A 17,031-nucleotide genomic window follows, 5' to 3' on the forward strand; every position below is an offset into this window, starting at 1 on the left:
GTGCTGAACTCTACTGTGCTGTACTGAACTCTGCTGAACTATTGCTGTGCTGTACTGAACTCTACTGTGCTGTACTGAACTCTACTGTGCTGTACTGAACTCTACTGAACTATTACTGTACTGTGCTGTACTGAACTCTACTGTGCTGTACTGAACTCTACTGAACTATTACTGTACTGTGCTGTACTGAACTCTACTGTGCTGTACTGAACTCTACTGAACTATTACTGTGCTGTGCTGTACTGAACTCTACTGTGCTGTACTGAACTCTACTGAACTATTACTGTACTGTGCTGTACTGAACTCTACTGAACTATTACTCTACTGTGCTGTACTGAACTCTACTGAACTATTACTGTGCTGTGCTGTACTGAACCCCTACTGTGCTGTACTGAACTCTACTGAACTATTACTGCGCTGTACTGAACTGTACTGTGCTGTACTAAACTCTACTGAACTATTACTGTACTGAACTGTACTGAACTATTACTGTACTGTGCTGTACTGAACTCTACTGAACTATTACTGTGCTGTGCTGTACTGAACTCTACTGAACTATTACTGTGCTGTGCTGTACTGAACTCTACTGTGCTGTACTGAACTCTACTGAACTCTACTGAACTATTACTGTGCTGTACTGAACTCTACTGAACTATTACTGTACTGAACTGTACTGAACTATTACTGTACTGTGCTGTACTGAACTCTACTGAACTATTACTGTGCTGTGCTGTACTGAACTCTACTGTGCTGTACTGAACTCTACTGAACTATTACTGTGCTGTACTGAACTCTACTGTGCTGTACTGAACTTTACTGTGCTGTACTAAACTCTACTGAACTATTACTGAACTGTACTGAACTATTACTGTGCTGTACTGAACTATTACTGTACTGTGCTGTACTGAACTCTACTGAACTATTACTGTACTGTACTGAACTCTACTGAACTATTACTGTGCTGTGCTGTACTGAACTCTACTGACCTATTACTGTGCTGTACTGAACTCTACTGTGCTGTACTGAACTTTACTGTGCTGTGCTGTACTGAACTCTACTGTGCTGTACTGAACTTTACTGTGCTGTACTAAACTCTACTGAACTATTACTGTACTGTACTGAACTATTACTGTACTGTGCTGTACTGAACTCTACTGAACTATTACTGTACTGTACTGAACTATTACTGTACTGTGCTGTACTGAACTCTACTGAACTATTACTGTACTGTACTGAACTCTACTGAACTATTACTGTGCTGTGCTGTACTGAACTCTACTGACCTATTACTGTGCTGTACTGAACTCTACTGTGCTGTACTGAACTATTACTGTGCTGTGCTGTACTGAACTCTACTGTGCTGTACTGAACTTTACTGTGCTGTACTAAACTCTACTGAACTATTACTGTACTGTACTGAACTATTACTGTACTGTGCTGTACTGAACTCTACTGAACTATTACTGTACTGTGCTGTACTGAACTATTACTGTACTGTACTGAACTCTACTGAACTATTACTGTACTGTACTGAACTCTACTGAACTATTACTGTACTGTGCTGTACTGAACTCTACTGAACTATTACTGTGCTGTGCTGTACTGAACTCTACTGTGCTGTACTGAACTCTACTGAACGATTACTCTACTGTGCTGTACTGAACTCTACTGAACTATTACTGTGCTGTACTGAACTCTACTCTACTGTGCTGTACTGAACTCTACTGTGCTGTGCTGAACTCTACTGAACTATTACTGTGCTGTACTGAACTCTACTGTGCTGTACTGAACTGTACTGTGCTGTACTGAACTCTACTGAACTATTACTGTACTGTGCTGTACTGAACTCTACTGTGCTGTGCTGTGGTCTACTGTGATGTCGCGTGATTTCCAAACTTGTGAAACATATACGTCTATGATTGGAACAGGTTTGGTCCGGTTCGACCAACCAAATTGGGTCTTGTTTGGGACCGGAGCTCATTGGAATAAGTGTGTAGAATAATACCCAAACAAGCAAAGGAGAATATAAGTTTGTTAACTTTGTTTACCTATTCAAGATACGCCACCATGAAGAGAATGACATTTATAATTATGCATTTTTGTATAGTACAGATCAAGGACCCATGATGTCATTCTGTTACCATCATTCTGTTACCGGTTATAAATCCACTTCAATTACTGTAGTTCAATAACTAAAATGGATTTTTTGAAACTTAAGTCGTCATGTCATAGCGGACATGCAGACATCTTTGAATATTAATTTGTGGCCACAAAAAACAGTCATTCTGTTACCAAACTTTACGTCTGCACTGTTATTTCGAGACAATTTGTTTTTGTACATTTTTCTGTAGAAATTGTTATAAGTAGTCCTTGTGCGTAGAGTTGTATGGTTCGTTTCACTTTGCAATCAATGGTTCAGAGACAAACTGACTGTTTGGCATACTTTTAAAGTGAAGAGTCTCAGCGTTGTTCTGTTACAGTGGAATTGCCTCTTTGCTCTGCTCCTCAGTGTTATTTCTGTCGTTCTCTCTTTGTATTCTCTGTTCCTATCCTCCCAGTTATGTAACATTATCTAGGCCTAATGTCAAAAGTGACACAAACTAACAATGCACCATGCCCTGTGTGTACTATCTTCATGACTTCCAGCCACTAAAGGCCTGCTCTGTCACTCAACCATCATATAGCTACCCTCTTTGAGCATCTTTTTTTCTCAGTGGTATGAGATGGGATGCTTTGCTTCCTAGTGCGTACTCTCTTTTTGGGAGTTTAGCCTAACGGAAATACTGTGTTTTGTTCTGCTATGGTGCATTTTCTGCACCAAGCATTAACTTTTTTGGGATAGGGGGCAGCATTTTCACTTTTGGATGAATAGCGTGCCCAGAGTGAACTGCCTCCTACTCTGTCCCAGATGCTAATATATGCATATTATTATTACTATTGGATAGAAAACACTCTGAAGTTTCTAAAACTGTTTGAATGATGTCTCTGAGTATAACAGAACTCATATGGCAGGCGAAAACCTGAGAACAATCCAACCAGGAAGTGGGATATCTGAGGTTGGTCGATTTTCAACTCAGTCCCTATTGAATGTACAGTAGGATATGAATCTGTTTGCACTTCCTACGGCTTCCACTAGATGTCAACAGTCTGTAGAACCTTGAATGAGGCTTCTACTGTGATGTGAAGCCGGATGGGAGCTGTTTGAGTCAGTGGTCTGGCAGAGAGCCAGGTCCTGGTCACGCGCATTTCACATGATAGCGACCTGCTTTCCATTGCTTCTCTACAAAGGAATTCTCCGGTTGGAACGTTATTGAATATTTATGATAACAACATCCTAAAGATTGATTCTATACTTAGTTTGACAAGTTTCTTCGACCTGTAATATAACTTTTTGAAGTTTTCGTCCGACGTTCGGCTGGACCTGCACGAGCGTTTGGATATGTGTACTAAACGCGCTAACAAAAGTAGCTACTTGGACATAAATAATGGACATTATCGAACAAAACAACAATTTATTGTGGAACTAGGATTCCTGGGAGTGCATTCTGATGAAGATCATCAAAGGTAAGAGAATATTTATAATGTAATTTCTGATTTCTGTTGACTCCAACATGGCGGAATTCTTTTTAAAAAATTCTGAGAGCCGTCTCAGATTATTGCATGGTTTGCTTTTTCCATAAAGTTTTTAGAAATCTGACACAGCGGTTGCATTAAGAACAAGGGTAGCTTTAATTCTATGTAAAACATGTATCAAAGTTTTTGATGAGTATTTATGTTATTTGACGTGGCTCTCTGCAATTTCTCCGGATATTTTGGAGGCATTTCTGAACATGGCGCCAATGTAAACTGAGGTTTTTGGATATAAATATGAACTTTATCGAACAAAACATATATGTATTGTGTAACATGAAGTCCTATGAGTGTCATCTGATGAAGATCATCAAAGGTTAGTGATTAATTTTATCTCTTTCTGCTTTTTGTGACTTATCTTTGGCTGGAAAAATGGCTGTGTTTTTTTTGACTTGGTGGTGATCTAACATAATCATATGTTGTGCTTTCGCTGTAAAGCATTTTTGAAATTGGACACGATGGGTAGATTAACAAGATGTTTATCTTTCATTTGCTGTATTGGACTTGTTAATGTGTAAAAGTTACATATTTAAAAAAAAAAAAAACGTGGGAATTTCCCACACTGCCTTTTCAGCGGAATGTTGTCGAGGGGTTCCGCTAGCGGAACGCCTGTTAACAAGGATCTATGTAGTTGTGGTATCCCTAAACTCCATTCTTTCCCCATTAATTTCCCCCATAGGAACTCATTTTTATTTTTTAGGACTACAAGCTAGCAAGCTCTATTGCATTAGAAGCTCCGCCCGCTAAGCGCACAGCTGGGGGGGTGTCCTGTATCCCGGTATCCCAATGTCACGCGCCTAGAGGCTGGTAGACCAGTACAGTGGGAGAGGCGGCGTTTGCATGTGTGTGTGTTTTCAAATGTCTGAAAGTTTGAGGACAGGAATATCTAGGTCAGCTTTCTTCCTTTTTCAGTTAACATCTGGTACATTCTGGAGTGAGGTTTTCAGTTAACATCTGGGACATTCTGGTTTTCCGTTAATGTACCTTATGTTTTCAGTGGAGGGTTGTGAAGGGGTTGGATGAAGTATCATGTTTTAGTTTAGAAAAAGGAACATTTCCAGTACTGTCAACTTTGTCAGAGCCCTTAATGTCTTATCTCACAGTGCATCAGAGCTCATAAAATGTTTTGTCAGACAATGTTCTTATCTTTTATTGTATCAAGAATAATAAGATAAAACCGAGTAATCTGTTGATTTAGCAACCAGTGTGAGACCAATCTCCCAGCAATCAGATTGAAGGCTATATTGTATTCCATTACACTGCAGAAGTCAAGACAGATTTGGGTCATCCTACCCTTGTAACGCCCAGAAGAACATGATTTCACTTGGAAAGGCCAGTCACTGCCTTTTAGGGGTGTCATTTTATGAAGACATGACATGACCTGGAGGATACAGTGAGTGTTTGGGTTCCGGCCAGACAGAAAATGACTCTGCTGCTGTAGCCATTCAGATAGTAGAACAAGGCACTCATTGAAGGTTAGGTCAACTCCTGTGTAATTATGTCTATTTATGTGTGCTGACAGGAACTGTCAGGAATCTGACTCTTGTCTAGATGTGGTGTGTGTCTAGTCTGTGCCTGGATCTATATCAGGATTGTCAAATGGTCCGCGAGTCCCATCAATTTGAGCCGCAAGGTGGTTTGAGTAAGCCTTTCTTTAAATAATTTTTCCCCAGGGGAAAAAATATCTCAATGTACATGACTAAAACCAAATCGAAATGGTGTAGAAATGACAATGACATCTCTGTCCAGCTTGCTAAACAGTCATCAAAACGGAAACTAGACAGTCAAGGAGCATCGAAAATTCCAAAAGCGATGTATAGAGGACTTTTTATTTTTTGACGGCGAGGAAATATAACCAATTTTAAGTGCGGCCCTCCGGACTTCGATGAAGACCGCATATGGCCCGTGGGGTAAAATGAGTTTGACACCCCTGGTGTAGGTTATATGCTTATCTGTGGGGGGACTGTGATCCTGTGTCTTCATTCTCTGCTATGAGGGGAATTTCCCTCTTGTCGTTTCCACTCCCCCACTTAGTCCTCAGCTTCTCATTCTAAGAAGGTTGCACTACATGCTTTTTCTCTCAGACTTTCCTGAAGAAATAGAGAAGAGTCAAAGAATGAGGGATTGAGAATACAAAGAGATAAGAAACGGGAAGGATAGAGAGGGAAAAGAAAATACAACTACTCCTACGAAGTTCCAGCAGTCTCCTAGGGAGGGGTGACCAAGCCTGACTCACTAGAAGAAACAGGCTTCCCTTTAACGGCAGTCATGTGAGGAAGGAAGCAGGAAATCCTCTCTTCCCCCTGCCTGGCCCCTTACATGCTGCATTAGAGCAGAGACTTGTCTGCTGTCAGGGAGGACCATATGATACTAATTCACACATGCTAATGTAGTGTACTCACTCCCATCACATCATAGAACTGCATTAGTCTACACTTTGTAGAGTAGACTAAATGCTCAAAGGTGTTCACTGTTCACATTTGCAAAAAACAAACACACATTAAAACGAACAAATACAGTATAAACTGTGTACCTTCAGGCACTATAGGCTACTTTCTATTAATGCAGACTAAATGAAATACTCATGAATTTAAAGAACACAAAGAAACAAACCACTTTCATATCATTTAAGCTACATCACAGACTAACACACAAACAGCATGCAGTAATACTGCGATGGGGAGGGAGATGGAGACAGTGGAGGGGGAGTGCTGAGAGAAACCCAGCCTCCTCCATTCTACAGCACATGAAGTGGTGCAGCCCGCCTCACACCCCTTAGCACCACGTGGTACACTCCAGACCAGTCAGAGGGATTTAAAGGGATTGTTATGTGTACAGAAAACCGGCCTGATCCAGGAAGCAGCACAGGCACAGAGGCAAAGAGAAGGGGGGGAAGCAGAGAAAAACACTCAGTGCAAAACGGGACCGAGTGGGAAAACTAAAGAGACAGTGATAACAGAGAATCAGAGAGACCGTGAGAGAAGACAGTGTATCCCGCTGCTGCTGCTGAATGTGTGAGGGTGAGAGCAAACTCTGTCTCTCTCCCTCTCTCTCTTTGTCATCACTCTTTCCACGTCCGTCCGCTGTGTCTGTGGGGGAGGGAGCAGCAGCCGTCCTGTCCCGGGCCTGGTGACATGTGCCAGCATCCCACAGGAGCCCTCACAAGCCCACCGCCACCACGACCGTGAGGTACTGTAACACTGTAACTGGAATGACAGTGATGTAGCCAGCTGTCTTCTCCTTCGGGAATAATATAGCCATGTTGTTAGAACGCTAGTTGTGTGGTGGAGACAGCTTCTGTATTGTACCCTGCTCTGCTACTTCTGAGAGAGGAGCGGGATGTACACATGCACGTTGCACACACAACACACACTGACCAACACAGGCACCATCGGTCAATGCAGCAGGAAACTGCTGTTGCTGACAGCAATGAAAAGAGGGATGGAAACTGGGATGAGAGGGGGATGAGGCTGGGGGTGGAGGGGGAAGGGTGATGATGAACGAAAGCATCCTTTGGAAGGAGAGGGCAGATAGAGAAGGCTGCGTCACAGCTGTACCGCCGGGCCGGTCTGTCGCTAGTCTCACCGATCTCGGTTGTACTTACTGCAGTGTCAGAGTGATGGGTGACTCGCCAAAGGGCTGCATGTGTTTGGGTGAGGGGGTAGATCTCTAAGAGAACATATTGCCTGTGTGTGATGACCGCTGATATCCATGTTGTGAGTTAAAGTACCTGCCGGTGTCCTGTCCTTATTCCTATTTAATGTTAACTCCCCAGATTATTAGTACAGTCAGTTTGTCTCTAAAATCATAGTCGTTTGAACTTTACATTGTGGAGTACTGTGACATTTGAAGTAGGAATTTCTTCTGTCCCACCCATAAATGGACCTTTCAAAAGTCCTCAATTCAGCACAGTTAAAAATGTTCAGCGTATGTGATGCCACAGTCTATTTCTAGCAATGTGGTCCCAAACTTGAATTGCTAGAAATATAAACTACAGAGTATTTGATGTTTGTTTACCATAATCCTGCTAGTTATAATTGTCCACCTCATTTGGTGAAGTAAGCATTCCTGTGGTGGGCTAGTGGCCTAAGCCACTGCCTCCAGAACACATGTACCAAGCTAGCATGGGTTTGGATCCGGTCCATTGCTTTTTCAGCACACTGTTTTTACCTTTCGTCTCTCTACCTCTCTCTATCCTATCCAATAAAGTAAAAATACATAAGGTGTGGGACCTGCTGTCACCCCCCTGCAAAAAAAAAAGATGGGGGGGGGGGGGGGGATTAGTTATGCATTATTGTGTGCGTGTGTGTGTCAACTGTGTGACATGACAGCATGTTGATTGCGTGCAGAAACGTGAGAGGATCAATAGCAGCTCTCACTCAGGTATTCATCACTGGTCCTTTTCACCTGAACGGCCTTTAGGGTCTTTCCTCAGTTACCTCGACTAACCGGTGCCCCCGCACATTGACTCTGTACCACTACCCCCTGTATATAGCCTCGCTATTGTTATTTTACTGCTGCTGTTTAATTATTTTTTACTTTTATTTTCAGTTTTTTACATAACACTTATTTTTCTTAACTTCTTAAAGCATTGTTGGTTAAGGGCTTGTAAGTAAGCATTTCACTGTAAGGACTACACTTGTTGTATTCGGCGCATGTGACAAATTAGATTTGATTTGATTCCCAAGGCTCTGTAGAAAATAGTCCATACTGTAGCAAGAAGACTTGAGGAATTCAGGCTACATTTGAGACAATATATTGAGGCAAAAAGGGGTTCAAAGTACAGTTTTTTTACAGTCTTATCTGTGGCTGCTAAGGAATATTTGCAGAGTACGTCGCCCTCTCAGGGAATAGACCGAGGGAGGTGTAGTGAGCTGTGAAGCAACAGCTGCCTCTCACACACTGATGCCATAAACAGTCTACAATACAACATATGATACACACACACACAGCATATGGTCAGACACACAATCTGTCTCTCACGAAAACAATCAGGATAGACGCATCTCTTTCTTAAACACACACACCACACACTTCTCACACACACACACAGCATTGTCTCCTCACTGTGTCCACTGTCTGAGAGCTCTTGTTATCGTATGTAGGTCACCGCTCTGTGAGGATGTCATCTGTCACTTAGCACTGGGTCAGGATGTCATCTACTGAGATGGCCTGGCCTCTCGCTGATGCATCCCAGGGACACACACACTGGGACAGCAGACAGGGACACACACACTGGGACAGCAGACAGGGACACACACATGGCAAGCCTAGTGGTTAGAGCGTTGGGTCAGTAATCAAAATGTTGCTGGATCACATCCCGAGCTGACAAGGTAAACATCTGTTGTTCTGCCCCTGAACAAGGCAGGGAACAGTTTTCCCTGGTAATCCGTCATTGTAAATAAGAATTTGTTCTTAACGGACTTGCCTAGTTAAATAAAGGTTCAAAAAAGAAAGACTCAGTCCAGTGTAATGCAGGAGACAGGAGGGTACGAGAAGGAGAGAGGTGTAGGCTCAGGCCTTAGTTTTCCCCTCATCATCATCTCTCTGAGGTGAGCTCAGCTGACTGACTGCACTGTCATGCTGTGTGTTGAGGAGCTGGGCTTTCATTACAATGAGGATTCGTGGTAAGTAGGACCTAGGACAGCCCATCTACACACAAACACACACATTTTGTAAACAGTAAAAAACACGCAAGCAGCATCTTACTGGAAATGTGCTACAGGCTAGATGGCACACAACCTGTACAGAGTACTGATGTACCAAGGTACATTCACAGGGAAAGTAGATTATACAGGTGCTCCAAAATAACAAACACTGTCTGGGTTCTTTTAAAACTGGATGAATGCAGTGTGTTACCCTGGAGCAAACGCTAACACGTGGATTTTCGCTGCGGTTTTCAGACTGTTACTAATTGTTACTCTCCAATACCAATCAGTTGTCATGGCGCTGGGCTACGTATAGCTCCTTCTCCACTTCAAACCCCTCTGTCCTTATTTAAAACAACCACTAGGCTTTAAGCCGCTGTATTGTGTTGCATGTTTTGATTCATGTTGTAAATCAGGGTCACACAATGCAAATCCTAATCCTCTGGGCCACTGTGTCTGCAGTGTGCAGTAGTTTTGTTACGCCATTACTTTGTAGTAGCCCATCACCCAGTCATATAGCCTGCCTAGTGTTGTTAGTATGAGTTAGTTATTGGCAGTGTTTACTGCAGGATATGTCTGTGGTGGTGTTGCCCCCTTCCCTGATGTTACTGAGCTAAATGGGTCTGGTGGGTGCTGGATTAAGAGGCATATGTGGTGGAGGGAGGGGAGGATTATGTGGAGGCTACGCAGGGGAGAATGGAGTATGTGTTCTTGTCTCTGTGTCCTGCTCGGTGCTTTGATTGCCAATGCTGATATCACTGAAGAAATACTGAATAATGTCCCATAAACGGGAAATATAATACCATATCTCATATAGGGGTGTTAACGTGTGCTGGGGAGGCCTAGCCCCATCAACTACTGTAGGTAGTCATGTCTAAACCTGCCGACATAGACATGCTGCTTTAACCCAGTGGCCTAGCAACACAGTAGGACGCTTCCAGGTGCTCTAGATGTTAGTGGGTTGCTTTGCTTTAGCCTCCCAGTAGGCCTAGCTCTGTCCGCATGTCTATCTTGGACACGCTGTCCTACAATTTGTGGAGCATAGCGTTCTCTACACATTTTTTGGGGTGGAAGAAAAGTGTTTAATTGAGTGTGCGTGCGTGTGTGAGTGCGTGCGTGCATGCGTGCGTGCCCGTTTGTGTGCAGCAGATGGCAAAGACTTAATTGTCAGAGGTTTTGTACAGTGCCTTCAGAAAGTATTCACACCACTTGAATTTCTCCACAACCAGAATTTAAAATTGATTAAATTGAGATGTTTTGTCACTGGCCTACACATAATACCTCATAATGTTAGTGGAATTATGTTTTTTGAAAATTTGTACTAATTAATTTAAAATGAAAGCTAAAATGTCTTGAGTCAATAAGTATTCAACCCCTTTGTTATGACAAGACTAAATATGTTCAGGAGTAAAAATCTCCTTAAGTCATAATAAGTTGCATGGACTCACTCTGTATGCAATAATAAACTCAGCAAAAAAATAAATGTCCTCTCATTGTCAACTGCGTTTATTTTCAGCAAACCTAACGTGTAAATATTTTTATAAACATAACACGATTCAACAACTGAGACATAAACTGAACAAGTTCCACAGACATGTGACTAACATAAATGGAATAATGAACAAAGGGGGGGTCAAAATCAAAAGTAACAGTCAGTATCTGGTGTGGCCACCAGCTGCATTAAGTACTGCAGTGCATCTCCTCCTCATGGACTGCACCAGATTTGCCAGTTCTTGCGGTGAGATGTTACCCCACTTTTCCACCAAGGCACCTGCAAGTTCCCAGACATTTCTGGGGGGAATGGACCTAGCCCTCACCCTCCGATCCAACAGGTCCCAGACGTGCTCAATGGGATTGAGATCCGGGCTCTTCGCTGGCCATGGCAGAACACTGACATTCCTGTCTTGCAGAAAATCACGCACAGATCGAGCAGTATGGCTGGTGGCATTGTCATGCTGGAGGGTCATGTCAGGATGAGCCTGCAGGAAGGGTACCACATGAGGGAGGTGAATGTCTCCCCTGTAATGCACAGCGCTGAGATTGCCTGCAAGGACAACAAGCTCAGTCCGATGATGCTGTGACACATCGCCCCAGACCATGACGGACCCTCCACCTCCAAATCGATCCCGCTCCAGAGTACAGGCCTCAGTGTAACGCTCATTCCTTTGACGATAAACACGAATTCGACCATCACCCCTGGTGAGACAAAACCGCAACTCGTCAGTGAAGAGCACTTTTTGCAAGTCCTGTCTGGTCCAGCAACGGTCGGTTTGTGCCCATAGGCGACGTTGTTTCTGTTGAGGACCTGCCTTACAACAGGCCTACAAGCCCTCAGTCCAGCCTCTCTGAGCCTATTGCGGACAGTCTGAGTACCGATGGAGGGATTGTGCGTTCCTGGTGTAACTCGGGCAGTTGTTGTTGCCATCCTGTTCCTGTCCCACAGGTGTGATGTTTGGATGTACCGATCCTGTGCAGGTGTTGTTTCATGTGGTCTGCCACTGCGAGGACAATCAGCTGTCCGTCCTGTCTCCCTGTAGCGCTGTTTTAGGCGTCTCACAGTACGGACATTGCAATTTATTGCCCTGGCTACAGCTACAGTCCTCATGCCTCCTTGCAGAATGCCTAAGGCACGTTCACGCAGATGAGCAAGGACCCTGAGCATCTTTCTTTTGGTGTTTTTCAGTCAGTAGAAAGGCCTCTTTAGTGTCCTAAGTTTTCATAACTGTGACCTTAATTGCCTACCGTCTGTAAGCTGTTAGTGTCTTAACGGCCGTTCCACAGGTGCATGTTCATTAATTGTTTATGGTTCATTGAACAAGCATGGGGAACAGTGTTTAAACCCTTTACAATAATGATCTGTGAAGTTATTTGGATTTTTACGAATGATCTTTGAAAGACATGGTCCTGAAAAAGGGACATTTCTTTTTTTGCTGAGTTTAGTATTTAACATGATTTTTTACCTCATCTCTCTACCCCACACATACAGTTATCTGTAAGGTCCTTCAGTCCCTCAGTGCATTTCAAACACAGATTCAACCACAAAGACCAGGGAGATTTTCCAATGCCTCGCAAAGAAGGGCACCTATTGGTAGATTGGTAAACATTAAAAAAGATATTGAATATCCCTTTAAGCATGGTGAAGTTATTTATTACACTTTGGATGGTGTATCAATACACCCAGTCACTGCACAAATACAGGCATCCTTTCTAACTCAGTAGCCAGAGAGGAAGGAAACCGCTCAGGGATTTCAGCATGAGGCCAATGGTGACTTCAAAACAGTTACAGAGTTTAATGGCTGTGATACAAGAACTGTGGCTGGATCAACAACATTGTAGTTACTCAAAAATACTAATCTGAATGACAGAGTGAAATAAGGAATACAAATATTCCAAAACATGCATCCTGTTTGCAACAAGGCACTAAAGTAATACTGCAAAAAATGTGGCAAAGAAATTAACTTTTTGTCCTGAGTACAAAGTGTTGTGTTGCGTTTTCCCCAAACATATCACTGAGTACCACTCTTCATATTTTCAAGCATGGCGGTGGCTTCATCATGTTATGGGTATGCTTGTCATCGGCAAGGCCTGGGGAGTTATTTAGGATAAAAAGAAACGTAATAGAGCTCAGCACAGGCAAAATCGTAGTGGAAAAATTGGTTCAGTCTGCTTTCCAGCAGACACTGGGAGATGAATACACAAGGCCAAATATACACTGCAGTTGCTTACTAAGACGACACTAAGTGGCCTAGTTACAGTTTTGACCTAACTCGACTTGAAAATCTACGGCAAGACTTGACAATGGCTGTCTAGCCATGATCAACCACCAACTTGACGGAGCTTGAAGAATAAAAAATAAATAAAGAAGTGCAAATATTGTAGTCCAGGTGTGCTAAGTTCTTAGGGACTTACCCAGAAAGATTCACAGCTGTAATCGATACCAAAGTTGATTCGAACATGTATTGACTTAGGGGGTTGAATACTTATCTAATCAAGATATATTAGAGTATTTTTTTTTTTTCATGTTTGAATGTTTCTTCCACTTTGATAGTACAGAGTATTTTCTGTATATTGTTGACAAAAAAAGGACAATTCAATACATTTTAATCCCATTTTGTAACACAACAAAATGTGAAAAATGTGAAGGGGTGTGAATACTTTTTAAAGGCATTGTAGCTGAATGAATGAACAGTCATTGTAATGGAGCCCAGAGTCTGTCTGTCTGTATGTGTTTTGATGAGTCCCAGTTGCTCTGGCATCTTTCATTGGGTGATTTGGCCCTGGTCAATTTTCCAGACAGCCATTAGGCCTATCAGAGCATGCTGTTGGGCACACACACACTAATCTACAGGGCTCGTCTGTCATAAAATAGAACCTTCTGCATCTCAGGGGTCCCATCCAGTCCAAAGGCCTTATGGGTATGCTACGGTAGCATTCTCTGTGCAGGAAAACACACACACACACACACACAGTTGAGCAAACTTCCACGTAGCTTTTGAGCTCATCCCTCATCTTTTGGTTTTATTAAGCCTCCATCGCTCTCTCTCGCTCTCTGTCTGTGTGTGTATTTTCTATGGGACAGACATAATGGGGTCTTTATCCTCTGCCTGCCTGCCTGTGTAGTGTGTACTTTCTCACCCTGTTGTGTCCGTCTCAGGGGAAGGTGCTGTCATTGTTCTCCCCCCCACCTCGCCTCCCCTCTCTCTGACCAGCAGGCCAGGTCTCCATGGCAACGGGTGGCTGGCATCCGACTAAATGTATCTCTGTTAATGAGCACTCCACCTGAATGGCCCCCAGTGTGGGCTGTATACCACAGAGACTGCTGCCACACACACACATCACTCCGACGACTCCTGCTGCTGCTGCCTGACACACACTGCAGTGGGAAGGTACACAGTGCTGTGGAGAGACTAACACACCACTGACGCTGTCGTACAGTAGGGAGGCTCCTCTGTGCTGTATACGAAGCCACAACACCGCTGCTGAGAGCAGTTGAGGGTCAGAGGGGAGTCTACTAGTGTAGCCCCATTTTGTAGGTGATGATGCAAGAGTTCTGGCTGTGAAAATATGTGTTTTAATGTTTGCTCTGAATTTAGCAAATCCATGCAACTCCCTCCCTCTCCCTCCCAGTTTGTCTTTTTTGTAATGTTTGTTGTTTAACGCTCTATCTCTTTCTCTCCCTCCCTTTGTCTCTCCATCGCCCTCCCTCTCTAGATCTGCGTGGTGTAGCAGAGCAGGCCAAGACCCTGAAGCCTCAGCGCTCCCTCCCTGGGACGCCCGTCACTAACACACTCAAACACTTCCCCATCGACCTGCGTACATCCATGGACGGAAAGTACAAGGAGATTGCAGAGGTGAGATCACAGGGACACAGTGTTATCACTACCCTAGTGTGTGTGTGTGTTTGTGTGCGACTGCGTGTGTTTTTAGACGTTTGTGTGTGTTAAATGCTCATATTGTTTATGGACAATAGTGTATTGTAATGATTCTTTAACTCTTCCTGTGCGTGTAAGTGTGTTCTAATGTTAATTTGATGGTGTATCTCTCAGGAGCTGTTCACTCGCAGCCTGACGGAGAGTGAGATGCGCACCGCTCCTTATGAGTTCCCTGAGGACAGCCCCATCGAGCAGCTGGAGGAGCGACGCCAACGCCTGGAGAGGCAGATCAGCCAGGACATCAAGTGAGAGATGCAGCAGACATGCACACACACATACACAGCTCCCACATACACACCCAAACAACCCACCTCTACCCACAGGAACTCATACACGCTCAACAGCTTCCATCATGTTGGTTGCAAGCTACCAGCTAACTAACATAAGCAAACAGCTAATTGAATCAGTCCGTAGCATTCACATCCTAGTGTTCCAGTCTGTTCCACCCACAGGAGAGGGAGGGGGAGGGAATTCTGTCTGTGTTGCTGGGGTGTTGATGGCCGGTTTCACTAAGCCAATCTGAGGGGGTGGATCTGACACACTAAGGAATCCATGCTCCACTCAAAGCAGCAGGGTCATGTGACCAATCAAGGTATACATACCACTGCTAACTGATCATGTTTCTCTGTTTGTCTCATCCCACCTGATCACTCTTCACACTCTGGTCCCATTTGTGTGTCATGTGCGTTTCTGTGGCTATTTTGTGTGTTTTGTTTGTGTACCTGTATTTGCATCCTCTCTGTCTGTCTTTCTGTGTTTCTGTGTGCACGTGTGCTTGTGTTTCTGTGTGCTTGTGTGGCCCTTTCTCTTTCCTTTTGCTTTGCCTCACCCATACCCATCGTGCCCCCCTGCCTTCTGACCTCGCCTCGCCGCCCTGCGCTCCGCACTACGCCACGCCAGGCTTGAGCCAGAGATCCTGCTCCGCGCCAAGCAGGAGTTCATGAAAATCGACAGCGATGCCGACCTGGAGTGAGTGAGCTGTCCTTTCAGTCTCTCTCTCTGTCTTTTGCCTTTTCCTAACAATCTTGCTACTGCACAAAGTCATGTTTTTACCTACATCTGCACACCGTATGTACAATCCTTGGCACTCATTTGCTGAAGAGTTTGATTTTAAATGTATAATATTGTCATATATTGAGAATGTTCCAGTCCAACTCCATTCCAACTCCATTAACTAAATACCGTATGAGTTCCCTGTTCCCTGGTGATGTGAGGTATAGATTACCACAGGTGATTTTTATTTATTTATTTTTATTTAACCTTTATTTAACTAGGCAAGGTGATGAGTTGTTGATGTTGAGTCTTCAGGGGGGCCTCTGAGGTGCCAGGCTGTTAATACATTTACATTTGAGTCATTTAGCAGACGTTCTTATCCAGAGAGACTTACAGTTGGTGTATTCATCTTAAGACGGCTAGGTGAGACAACCACATATCACAGTCGTAGTAAGTACACTTTTCCTCAGTACAGAAGTTATTATCAAAGTCGGTGCTAGTAGGAACAGACAAGTGCAAAGTTATTTTATAAAATTTTTTTTTTTTTTTTTTTTTTTTTTTTTAATCCGTTATTTTACCAGGTAAGTTGACTGAGAACACGTTCTCATTTGCAGCAACGACCTGGGGAATAGTTACAGGGGAGAGGAGGGGGATGAATGAGCCAATTGTAAACTGGGGATGATTAGATGACCATGATGGTTGAGGGCCAGATTGGGAATTTAGCCAGGACACCGGGGTGAACACCCCTACTCTTACGATAAGTGCCATGGGATCTTTAATGACCTCAGAGAGTCAGGACACCCGTTTAACGTCCCATCCGAAAGACAGCACCCTACACAGAGCAGTGTCCCCAATCACTGCCCTGGGGCATTGGGATCTTTTGTTTAGACCAGAGGAAAGGGTGCCTCCTACTGGCCCTCCAACACCACTTCCAGCAGCATCTGGTCTCCCATCCAGGGACTGACCAGGACCAACCCTGCTTAGCTTCAGAAGCAAGCCAGCAGTGGTATGCAGGGTGGTATGCTGCTGGCGATAATGGGGGGGGGGGGGTGAGACTGAGATGTATTATTTAATATTCTCTTTGAAGAGGTAGTGTTTCCCGAGGTTTTGGGAAGATGAGCAGGGACTCTGCTGTCCTAGCGTCGGGGGGAAGCTCGTTCCATCTTTGGGGTACAAGGCCACCAGTGTCGGGCCCAGGTGCAACCTTTCACTGGCCTAATTGGCGCCTATCTCCAAGACGCTTATCACCATGGTTTCCACTGCATCAGCAAAACGCTTTGATATTCATCTTATTAACAAAACTCTGTAGATGTCTCATTGTATTCATG

The 17,031-nt window shown here is 43.8% G+C and overlaps 1 protein-coding gene across 5 annotated transcripts in view; it reads left to right on the plus strand.

Moving 5' to 3' along the window:
- The window catches only part of LOC139535805 (AMP deaminase 2-like), a 66,133-nt gene that overhangs the window by 34,264 nt on the left and 14,838 nt on the right, over positions 1-17,031 (plus strand). For 2 of the 5 annotated variants that reach the window (XM_071335616.1, XM_071335614.1), the window contains exons 2-4: positions 14,490-14,629; positions 14,825-14,955; positions 15,611-15,679. In XM_071335616.1, the coding sequence (XP_071191717.1) occupies positions 14,490-14,629; positions 14,825-14,955; positions 15,611-15,679 (340 nt within the window). Of the gene's footprint in view, positions 1-6,466; positions 6,820-14,489; positions 14,630-14,824; positions 14,956-14,981; positions 15,303-15,610; positions 15,680-17,031 lie in introns of those variants that run through there. The other 3 variants (XM_071335617.1, XM_071335615.1, XM_071335618.1) reach the window with 3 other exon arrangements.

Source organism: Salvelinus alpinus, chromosome 12 (genome assembly GCF_045679555.1).
Source record: "Salvelinus alpinus chromosome 12, SLU_Salpinus.1, whole genome shotgun sequence".
Taxonomy (NCBI): domain Eukaryota; kingdom Metazoa; phylum Chordata; class Actinopteri; order Salmoniformes; family Salmonidae; genus Salvelinus; species Salvelinus alpinus.